The 12,296-nt window shown below is 37.7% G+C and overlaps 1 protein-coding gene across 7 annotated transcripts in view; it reads right to left on the reverse strand.

Annotated features, from left to right (window-relative positions):
- Positions 1-1,902: 1,902 nt before the first annotated feature.
- The window catches only part of FNBP1L (formin binding protein 1 like), a 103,214-nt gene continuing 92,820 nt past the window's right edge, over positions 1,903-12,296 (reverse strand). For 4 of the 7 annotated variants that reach the window (XM_032423447.1, XM_032423438.1, XM_032423481.1 and 1 more), the window contains 3 exons: positions 11,861-11,955; positions 9,839-9,987; positions 1,904-8,016 (listed from right to left, as the gene is read on the reverse strand). In XM_032423447.1, coding sequence (XP_032279338.1) covers positions 7,838-8,016; positions 9,839-9,987; positions 11,861-11,955 — 423 coding nt within the window. In that variant the 3' untranslated portion in view covers positions 1,904-7,837. Of the gene's footprint in view, positions 8,017-9,838; positions 9,988-11,860; positions 11,956-12,296 lie in introns of all 7 variants that reach the window. The other 3 variants (XM_032423452.1, XM_032423490.1, XM_032423471.1) reach the window with 3 other exon arrangements.

Here is a 12,296-nt window from a genome sequence, read left to right on the forward strand (position 1 = left end):
TTTACATGGCTAGAAATAGTCAAGACCATCGTAGGAAGATAAAATGTATGAAGGGGGGAAATCTGTTCTACCAGATATAAAAGTTCATTATTAAGGTATAGTAATTAAATTGTCATTGGCAATTTGATATGACAGAAGTAACATTGGCAATCAGTGGGGGAAAGGGTAACTTTTTAAATAAATAACTCTTGGACAACTGGTTAAGCAAATAAAAGGGGAGAAAAATGGCCCCTTGCCTCCTATCATACACCAAAATAAAATCTAGATGAATTAACAACCTCCATGTGAAAGACAAAACCATGACACGTTTAGAAGGAAATCCAGAATATCCTTTTTACTTTGAATCAAGGAAGAATTTTTTAAACTAGACAGAAAAAGCATTAACTATAAAAGATTGATCAGTCTACATTAAAACAAACTTCTATTCATCAAAGGATATCATATCATAAATGCAGCTTCCAACATTGGCTACTGCTGTTCCCTGCCACCTAATATTCACACCCTTCTGTTGTCCCCTCCTACACTGCACCAGGTTTGCTCTGCATCACTAAGTAAATACGGCAGAAGTCATGGTATATTATGTCTGAGATTAGGTTATAAAAACTACAGCCTCTGTCTTGAATTTTTTCTCTTGGATACTTCACTGGGGGAAGGAATATGCCATGTTTTGAGCATCTCTATGAAGATGTCCACATGACAAAGTCCTGAGACCTGCCAACAATCGTGTGAATTATCTTGGAAGTGGACTCTCCAGGTCCACACAAAGCCTTGAGGTGATTGCAACACCAACACCTTGACTGCAACCTCCTTATAAATTGAGCCAGTCACCAGCTATACTACATAGCAAGATAACTAATTAGCATCCTTAATGCATAAAGAATTCCGATGAATGAATATGGAAAGACAATTAACAACAAAAAATGGGCAAAAGATATAAACTGGTTTTTCACAGAAAAGGAAACACAAAAGATTCTCAACTTCGATACACAGGGAAAAGCAAATTAAGACTACAATGAAATGCCATTTTCATTCACTGAATTGACAAAAATTGGAAAAGTCTAACTCCTGTTGGCCAGGATATGGAGCATAAGTAACCCTTATACACAAGTTGTAGGTGTGTAAAACTGTTACAATCACTCTGAAGGAAAATGTGATAAAAATTGAAGATAAATATAACCTACAAACTAGCGACGCATAACTTTTGTTATCAATAAACATGCATATGGATGTACATAGCACAAGCAAGAATCAGGAAAAAGCACCAATGTCCATCAACAGGAGTATGGATATATTGTTATTTATATAATGGAATACCATACTAAAATGAACTATACATAAACACAGATAAATCTTAAGAGTGCTGAGTGAAAAGCAAGTCTCAGAAGATACCATGCAATATTCAAAATACTTAAAAGTGGGATGTTAATAATATATAAATCATATATGAATCAATAAGTTAATATGTCAATGTGCAAATCAAGTAAAATAATCCCTTTTATTCTTTAAATAAACTACATAATAAAACTTAATCTAAAGTGATGAAAGTAGTACAAATCATTCAGCAACCACTAATAATTCCCAAAGCACTTCGAACAGCTTGGCTGATAAAATTTGTTTGACATGGCTCTCCCCAGCTAAATGATACCCTCATTATTTGACAGAGGGCTGCAAACTCTTGCAGTGACTTCCCCCATTCAACTGATAGTCATTAATGTACTACTGTGCTGTCTGGCCCCTGAAGAGAAGGGACATGCAGCTGACCCCCATCTTACCTCATCGGACAGGATAGTGCCATCTGGGTGCTGGCTCCATGCCAAGACCCAGTGGTAGGAGCTCCTAGTTAGAGGAAAGAATGGTGGGATGGGGGGAGCGAAAGAGTACTAGCTGGGTGGGGACTGATCTTGGTTACCAGAACGGGGAACTTGTGTTTTATGTCTGTCTCATTCCATACCCAAAACTGGGTCCCACATTGGCCAAACAAGAAAGAACCAATGACTGGTCGGATGATTCAGGACAAAGAAAGAAGGGGATAAGCGAAGAGAATAAATAACAGGGCAAGTCTGCCAGAGCTTCTGCCGGCCCTGAGATGGAGCAGCTTGGTCAGGCCAGTGAGCGTAAACTGGTAGAGATGAAGAGGGTAGACAAACATGATACTCGGTCTACAGACAGGATGGGGGAGAATAGAGCAGGAGTTGTGCTATCACCTGGGGAGAGCACATTCTTTACAGTCACTCTCCTCACACCTCTTCAGTGCACAAGGCAGGTCGCCCTCCACCCCAAAATAAGCTGTCAAAATGTTTAAAAAACCATCTAAAGGGCTATCACTGCACCACAAAGGGCTATGTCCCTAACACTTGTGTCTACCCACACTCCCAATCTTCCCAGCTGCTACCAGAGCTTAGACACATCTCCCCTTGAGCAGGATGAGGCATTTCTTTGGGAGGACGAACAAAAGGGATCTTCTTCAGCTTGGTTGCCCAGGTTCCTCTTCCACTCAAGGGCTTACAAAACCAGAAAAGATTTCCCCAAATCTGAAATAATAGTAATCTATAGTAAGCCCTTCAGCTTTGTCCCCATTGCTCAAACCAGAAATACATCATGAAGTATCATGTGTGGTTTCTGAGAAACCACATGTTCTGGAACTTGATTTTACTAGTTTCTGGAATTACCATTTACCAATCGGCATGGAAATATTTCAGTATTTAGCATTAACCATGGCTTTATCAGTGTGCACTGGCTCACTATCAGGCCTGCACATACAGAGTATGACAACATCTTTACTCAAAAACATGGATAGCTAATCAAGTTCAGGAAAAAACACCCTTGTGGTAACAATAAGAGAAACTAAGAAAACAAAAACTAAGAAATTCAGGATAGCGGTTATCCTTGAAGGAGAGGAAGATGGTAATTTTCTATTAAATTGGGTGACAGACTTACATTTATTATGTACGGTTCATAATATATACATATTTTCCACAAGAAGTTTTCCTCAGGGTTGACATTCTGGGTTTACCATATAAGCTCGTTGCAAGCTCCCATTTTCTACAACAATGCTATCACCATCTTACAAAAATGAGTAAGAAATCCTGTCAAGTCCTGAACTTGACAGGACTTGAAATTGTGCTGAAATAAAGACACTTATGTCTCTTGAGTTTCCCAATTCTATCTAAAGAAAGGAATGAGGCTATTTTGATGTGGCTTGTTCTTAGGATCTAAGTCAGTTGCCCATTACATTTTCTCCTAAATGTTGACGAAATTACCCAGTATTTTTATGAGTTGTCAAACTTCCAGAATTTACTGTTCACATTTTGTATTTTCCCACCCCTAATCTTTTGGCACCTCTTATATTTTCTGTAGTTTCTTATTCACAGTAACTATACTTGGGAATATATTTGACCCCAGGTATATGAGCTCACTGAAATAGGTTTGGTGTTTCTTTAGTATTTTTTTCATCTGAAGGAAATACCTTCTCACAAAGAAAATCTATCCTTTTCAACAAGTCTGGAGATCCTCTCTTGTTAATATTGTTATAAGGATGTTATCTTTCCCTAGCAAGTAGGATTTGACTTCCCTGATCTCAATTCAGATAGTAAAAGCCCTTTTCATTGTTTTTTGTTGTTGTTGTTGACACTGTTTTCCTGCTAGTTTGTATGTGTCCCTACTTCCAAGCTTGGCATGGATCTCTAAATTTTAATCACAACAACTGCAACCCATCATTGTTCAGGATCAACCCAGAGTTTTATAGTATTTTCTGGGGTTTCTAGAAGCTAATAGTCATGGTTTCATATTTGTCCTTTTAAAAAGCTGAGTGAAATTAAAAAGCAGAAGTGAAATTAAAACTTCCTAAAATGACAGATGTGACACTATTGTGACAAACATTGCCTTTCCATGCTTTGACATGCCAGGAAGATACAGGTGCTCTCTGACTAGGAATTCAAGCAGAAGCACAGTAAATGCTGACCAGCATGTGGGTAGATCAAGCTATGTGGTACAGGGACACTTCTTATGGATGCAGAGGATAAGATGATATAAGTCAAGTCTGTGTAACACAGCTACGGTAAAATAAAGGTTAAAAAATCCAAATTATTACACTCAATTTAAAATTACTCTAAAGAAACAGTTAACTTTTCTTATCTTTAGGAAAGCTTGAAAGAAACTAAAACTAGAATAAAATTTCCAAAACTGTTTTGCAAAAAATGTCACCCAACACAGATGCCTCCACTTACGGAACTTGTCATTTACTTTGTATCATCAGGAATTCAGCACAACCAAGAACAAAATCATTACATCTCTTTAGTTCACACAGGAATAAGAGATAACACACTATACACCTTAACTGACCATGAAAAGATTGTTTTATTCTGTGAAAATATTCTCAACAGAGAACACGATCTTAAACAAAGCATTTACCATTAAATCAACATGTGCACAAAAAGAGTAAAAATTACTGAAAAATTAAAGATTTCTTTTGGACGATTCACATGTTCAAAATTTAAGAATGATTTAAACTGTGCAAGTACAAATGTCTGTCCTATTGTAATAACCCATGTACAGGTTGCACTATTCCACGTGAAGGACCTTGCCTCCTACGGAAGCAAATCCTGCTTTGAGAAAAACAAACAGTAGCTTGAAAAGAACAGTTAGTCCTTACAAGAAAGCCTTAAACTTTGCCCTCTGTGGCTGTCAGCCAAAAAAACACAAGCACTTCAGGCTTTGTACAGAGGACAAACACAGCCAGATCACATTTCCTCCTCAATGCTAAACTTTAAAATAAAAATAGCACTAGATTTTAAAACTACTTTATGTAGTCTGTCAGTATTGAATAATGTCACATTATATAAATAACCCTGTAAAGAGATTCAAAGACTAAACTTTATAGTTTACTAGCCTCAAAGGTAATACACTACATGTCAGCTGTGTAACTGGGGTGTACTTGATCTTATGAAGGCATTAACTTTCACACAATTGTCATTCAGCTTTAGTGTAACTGGTAGTACGATTCAAATAACACTGGGGAAAAAATTATTAAAGCAGTCGCACAGCTTCTAAAATATTGCTTAAAATCCAATAATACACAGACCATTTCACGTTCCTTCTTCCCTCAAAACAGTAACGAACAAAATTAATGAAGCTTCTGTGGTACAAATACCTACCCCCCCGAACCTATGCCCAACTCCTATTAAACACCACTAAGAAATTAGTTAAGATACAAGTCATTAACAGAATCACAAATGCGAGGCAGGACAACATGAGCAACAGGGGCAGTAACGACAATTATATTTACAAGTATAAACATAAAGAAATTTCCATTTTACAAGTAAAAGTGCACATAGATCATTACAAAGTTTCACTAAATTTTATCTGGTTCAAACAAAAGCATCACTTGGAAACAGACTATCATTGTAATAATCAAATAAGAACATGGTCACCCCAAATTAAAACACAATGGGGGGTCCATAAAACTTCTCATAAAAACACAGAGTAAAGTAAAATGGACTTGGACATGTCTTTAGCTTGATGCATAAATCTGAAGATGCACCATCAAACATGGTAGAGCTCTAAAAGCCACCTACCAAGGCTACGTCGGCATCCGCAGCAGCGCTGCCGAGTTAAAGGAGGTCGCACTGAGCTGACACATAAAGCCCTTTGTGGGATACTGTAGTGGTAGTGTTGGCAATCAACAGATTGAGGCACTCTAGTTTAAGGCAGCATTTGAATGGAAGCAGCTGACTTCTGACAACAGTCCTTTGTCTTGAGGTGGTGAGTATCTTGCGTGTTTATTATGCCAGGATTTCAGTGCTGACTATAGATTCTTCTCAGACTGAGGTGAAGATGTATCATGTTTCAGAGTTCTTTCAACTGGGCTGTAGGCTAGAGCAGAGGTGTTTTCTTTTTCTTATCATAAATACTTGAGGTTCACAAACTACTACTTCATAATGCCAAAACTGGAAGTTTGCAGTGGGGAAGTTACAGCAGCGTACATGAATACTAGGATGGGAACATTAGTGCGGGAGCTGTCTGACAAAGGGACTCGCACTACAAATGTAGAACAAAACAAAGACTTTGACGAGAACAAGGGATTATAAAGACATGCCTGAAAACGCTAGCCCGATCGCTCTAGACATGCAACAGGATGTTAAGCAAGCACAGAGGTGGCGCAGGCAGACACTGACAAATGGCAAGGGTTCTAACAGACAACAGGTCTAAAAGCCAATTAAAACAGAGCTGGTATAGACGGTCCTGCTGGGACAGCCAATGTAAGACAAATTTCATGATAGCTCTGCATTCTTTCTGATTTAAACATCAGTAAAAGAAATGGAAAAAAAGTTAGCCATTTCTGGCTTTTTTCCCTTTATGTGAATAATTGTGAATGAGGAATTTAAGGATTGGTATTACAATGATTCTTTAAAACAATGTATGGAAATGATAATGAAGTTAGTTAAAAAAAAAAAAAATGTCTGCATGCACTCATGCAACTTGCTTCTCTCACTCTCTGTTTGAGCCTGACAACTCTAATACCCTCCCCCTAAAAGCAGCTGCATGTAACCTCCTTCAACATCTTGCCCATTTCCTCAGAAACCCTCTTCAGGAACCTGTAGTCCAGGAGGAAAAAGAAAAGAACAATTACTGAAGACCTTTGGTAAGACCAAAAGGGGTGTTTAAAGTGTCTGTCCCAAATGTCTAAAATCATTTTAATAGTCAGCTATGTGAAAACACCAGAAAAATCTGGACATGAGCAAAATTAAGGACCAGTCTCTTAATTGCTTCCTCACTTTACTTCCCCACACGACCAGCACTGCACAATCCTTTATTATACAGTATTTTCCAAGAAACGCTTGTTAAAATTAATTGGAAAAAATCTTGAATTGATGATTGAGGTAAAATGAGAAAATGTCCTAAACGGTGGTACAGATAATAGTCCTGCAACCCAGTCAGTCAAAGCAGTTTTTTCTTTTCGAAGTAAAATTTGCCAGTACTTTCCTTCCACTCAAGATTTCCTCTTTTAGAATCTATTTTCCTATGTATAAATTGCTAAATGCTAAATCATCACGAAAGTGGTATTTCCCAAAAAACATTTTCAAGATGAAAAAATACAAGTGTTAACCTGGAAGGAAGTCTGTATGTTATTGAAAACGACTAGTACACTAGATGAAAATATTTTCAGGTCTCAAAAAAAACCCATTTTATTCACATAAGAGCTAGACCAGGTTGATTTTTTTTTTACAGGTCTCTTAATTAGCCTACTACTAAAATAGATTTATGTTCAAGGTGTTTTCTTCCTTTAAGAAACCAAAGCTAAGAATAGGGAGAAAAATGAAAATGAATGTATTTATTTTTTTCAATTAGCCAACTATTACTTTTCTCCCTGGAAACTGTAGCTACAAAAATTCAAACTCCTAGGCCAAACCACTCTTTTGGGAGTTAGCTTTCAGAGCAGTTTTCCTTATTTGAATTCACTTACAGTCACTGTGTTTTCTGGAGCAAAGAGTGTGTTGGGGGAGGAGGGCTTCCTATATCTGGATTCCTGCCCAACAGATCAAATTCTAGGACTTATAAGGCAGAAAAACACAAATCTTTCACAGAGACTTAAGCAGGACATAAAGCAAAAGGCATCAATTAAGCTTCACACCGACGTCACTCAAATGGTAAAACATCACGAGAACAGTTTCTTGTGGTAATATTCACATCTTTAAAATCGAGCCTACACTCAGCTCACATAGTGAACAATGTATCTTGGATGCCTCTAAGTTTTCTTATGTTTTCCCACCCAGTGAATGTGTTTTCGTTTTATGTTATCGTTCCTATGTTATACATGTCACAAAGCTGCCTGGTTAGTTTAGATGTAAGTTACTGCACCTTTACTATTTTTCTCTAGAGTTACATCTATGTATGACGTGGGAACGTAGCCTTCTTCACCGTTCTGTCTCCGAGCTCTTGTCCATCCATCACCTTTGTCTTCCTCAATAATGTATAGAACTTCACCTTCTTTCATTGCCAGGGTACCTTCATTATGTCCTAAGTGAGAGTTTTAATAGCATAACCATAATTAAGTGATAATTTCAAATAAAAGTTACAAATACAACACACAAAACGACATGATACCCTACTAGATTTCAATGTACCTAGAACCAAGAGCCCACTGACTCTCATTAGCAACAGCTCCATAATGCTTTTGTAGTTTATCCAACACTTTCACATACATTATGTCACTGGAAATGCACAATAACCCCGGGAAACTGGCATTAATATCACCCCGCCCCCCCCATGTAACAGATGAAGTATCTGAGCTACAATGACATTGTATGATTTGACAGGATACTCTCTTATTTCACTACTCCAACTCCTTTCCCAAATTTGAGTGCACTGCTATCTAAAAAATTCCTGAGGTGTGGATCAGGAAAATATTACTGACTGTGGGAGAGTGGGAAGACAGAAGAAAAGAATATAGTTTGGAGAGGGAGCAGAGAAAAACACAGGTTCAACTCTGGTGATGGTGGAGGCAGAATAGTCACAGCCACAAAGCACGAACTTTCTTTGAAATCTCATCAGACTCAGGGCTCGTTTTCTTCTCCACTGCCAACTACTTCCAACCCAATTAGCACTAACAGTTTTCACAAATGATTCTTCATTTAACATACCCTAAATTCTCTAGGTAACATTATAGCAAGATCTTATTTAATACTATTTCACAGAATGAGGAGTAACTAAAAGCTTTACTCAACCTAATTTTTTTTTAAAGATTTTATTTATTTATTTGAGATGGAGAGTGAAAGCAAGAGCACGAGCCGGGAGACAGAGGGAGAAGGAGAAGCAGGCTCCCCGCTGAGCAGGGAGCCTGACTCAGGGCTCGATGATCTGAGCCGAAGGCAGACGCCCAACCGACTAAGCCACCCAGGCACCCCTTTACTCAACTTTAAAACCAATACAATGGGGGCGCCTGGGTGGCTCAGTCATTGAGCGTCTGCCTTCGGCTCAGGTCATGATCTCAGGGTCCTGGGATCGAGCCCCGCATCGGGCTCCCTGCTCCATGGGAAGCCTGCTTCTCCCTCTCCCACTCTGCCTGCTTGTGTTCCCTCTCTCACTGTGTCTCTGTCAAATAAATAAAATCTTAAAAAATAAAAAATAAAAAAACTAATACAATGGATGGGTGGGGAAGGACCTTAAACCATATACCATTTTATAACAAATGGTTTATGAAAGTGTTACTCTGCTCCTCTGTGAATTGAGGAAAAAGATTTTTCACAGTCCAAGAGAGGGAAGGGCAACAAAAAATCTCCAAGAGAGAACCACAATGTCTTCCTTCCCTCACAGGGACTGTTCTCCAACCATCACAGCAGAAGGATGGTGTAGTCAGAAGTGACACAATCTCTCCTTCTCTCACTTGAAAATATGGCCTACAGAGTACAGATATCGTAGGGACATTCAGCTATGCCATGTGCCTTGTACCTATCTCTCAATGACAGCAAGTTACAAGGAAGAGCTTAAAGTGGCATCTACTAGCTTTCCACTTCCTAGGTTGAGCTACACTCAAGCTGCTTCAATTGTGATGAGAACATGTAGTATTAGTAAGATCTCTGGGGGAAATTAAATTCTGTATCGACCAAAGTTGATAATTAAAATCTGTACTAGGATGTTGATAACACAAGTAATTTTCTTTCAGTGTCATGTACAGAAGAAAAACCTCTATTTGCAATATAGTTAAAACAAAAATATTCATACTAATGAGCTGGTATTACAATTTGCTGACAATGAATTATATAACTAAGGACAGTAAAGTGCATGATTCAATGGTAGACTTTAAGGAACCAGTTTTATCAAATACAAAAGAAAATCACACCATCAAAAGGGTAGATAGCTTTGCAGTGTCCAATAGCAGGCAAAGGATCGTCGTCTTCGAATTCATCATCAAACTCATTGTGGTGCCCATGTTGTTGGGGTGGCCCACGGACTTCTTGGTTTGCATCATCAGTGTAACTTCCCTCAGGACTATAAAACATGAAAGTATACCTCATCAAGTATCACAAACATGGGAAATTTTTATGCTATCTACAAGGTGAACTCCTCAGGATCAATTCAGAGAACTAAATATCAATGACACAGTTCCAAATTAAGCCTTTATTTTCTTAAATCATGATGATATACATAAATTGCTGGTAATACAAAATGCTTCTTTGTTGAATTTCCTGAAATTAAAAAATTACAATGTTCTAGCCATATGGCATGCATTCAATAAATATGTCTCAGTATCACTGGGCCCAGAGATAAAATGGGAGAAATGTAGGGGACACTTGTCTTCCATCATCCCGGATTTATCACCTCCTCTTCTGGCAAAAGACCCCTAAAATTCCATGGGGGACCCACCCACACCCATAATCGGTTCCCAGGCTTCAGGCAGAGTTGTGTCCTGGCTCCAGAGGGCCCGTCTCAGCACAGCACTTGTATGGCCAGAGTGAACAGTTCACGAGTAGGCTTATAACCCAATCAGGTAGAATAGACCCACAGAGACTTTTCTTTAGGGACTGAAGAAAAGTTCCCTCCCTGCCTTCTCCACTGGACTTGAACCTGGAGATATATGAGCCCAGAACTTTGGAAGACCATCACATGAAGTCTTCAAATGAAGCCAACACAGTGGAAGGCAGAACTGTGAGGTGGAGAGAAATAGTTCTGAGTTCCTAGATCAAGCTCTTCCTAAAACAAGCCAATAAAATCCCTTCTTAGTTTAAGCCAGTATGGGTATTTATCCTGTTACTGAAAGCAAAAAGACTCCTAATAAAGTTAACTTCCAATTAATCATGCTAACAAGGAAGTTAGTAAAACTCAGAAAATTCAAAAGAGCAGGTAATCCAAAGGTATTTTACTTAAAATTTTTTTAAAGAGAAAAATGTTAATAATTTTGCTGAAGAATCAAATGACTGAATAAGAGAATGGGCAAATCTGTATGATTAGAAATTAAAAGCACTTTCAGTATGCCTGGAAGCCATGTTCTTAGATAACACAAACCAGAGACTAGATTACTTTAATCTAGGTTTTTCCTAGTAACAAAAAAGCAGTATATTTGTGAGTACCTCTTGATATACTAAAGATAGGTATTCTTTCAAAAAGTGGTAACATAAGAAAAGAGAAGGAAGAACTAGTATTTGTCAAGCACGTACTATTCCCAGGTATTTTACTATGAGGTGATTATGTACATTATTTCATTTATTACTAATAACCCTGTATGATAGGTATTTTAATCTCTATTTTATATTTTAAGAAACTGAGACTCAGATTATTAAAAATGAACTTGTTCAAATTATACTGTAATTAAGTAGTAAACCAAGATTTGATACTAGATCTCTCAAATCCTCTCTAAGGAGAATCCTAATTTGTTGGATTTTAGTGGGGGAGGGGGGAAGACATACACACAGAGGGGGAAATGTCATAAATGGTATGAAAACATGGAAACTTAGCAAAATGCCTTTTGGAAGCTCTGATTCAAACTAACAATACAGATTTCTTTTTTTCCTTCACAAAACTTTGAGCAACTTAACAGTTAAATTTTTCCTTGGCATAAGCCACCCAACTCCATCTAAACCTTGGAATCTTCCCAGGTCGGAGGAGCCTATGCCTCCAGACTGTAGCTCCATGAATTTTCTGTTCCGACCCCTGTTTTTGGATGCATGACAATCCAGAACAGACCAGTAAATAGGAAATTTCATATTTTACCTGTAGCTACTTAAGGAAACAGAAAAACCATTTAGGTTCATAAGACTAATGTTATTAAAAGCCAAACCTGCTAAATCAGGAAGAACTGTTAGGACAAAAGGGTGAGAAAAATTTGAGGGAAAAGAAGAAATACAAATAAAATGCAAAAAGTGACCTTTCTCGTCCCTGTGTTACAAGATGATTTATGTCACTGCTATGTCTTCTGTCTCCTCTCCCACCTGTTTTGCCTTCAACTTCAGAGAGCCAAGCCTTAGGAAAAAAATAAGTAAAACTGAGCTCAACAAATATTTTTAAAAGCTCCTGAGATAGTCTACATTTAAAATGTGCTTTAAGTTTTTATAATTATATAATTCTTGGAGAAGGGAAATATTTATTCCAGTTTGATCAATGATCAACTTTACAGCTGGTAAGAAAAGCATGTTTAGTTTTACATACTTTTAATTAAGAAAAACTTGAATGAGGAACTAATTCTAAAGATTATATACCTTAATGATTCCTTTCAGATCATAAACCCTAAAATTAAATAAAAATTTGAAGATGAACTTGTAGCAAAAACCAATCTATCATAATGAAGCTTATAAAAACGATTT

The sequence above is a fragment of the Phoca vitulina genome, unplaced genomic scaffold (assembly GCF_004348235.1).
Source record: "Phoca vitulina isolate PV1807 unplaced genomic scaffold, GSC_HSeal_1.0 scaffold2, whole genome shotgun sequence".
Lineage (NCBI taxonomy): Eukaryota > Metazoa > Chordata > Mammalia > Carnivora > Phocidae > Phoca > Phoca vitulina.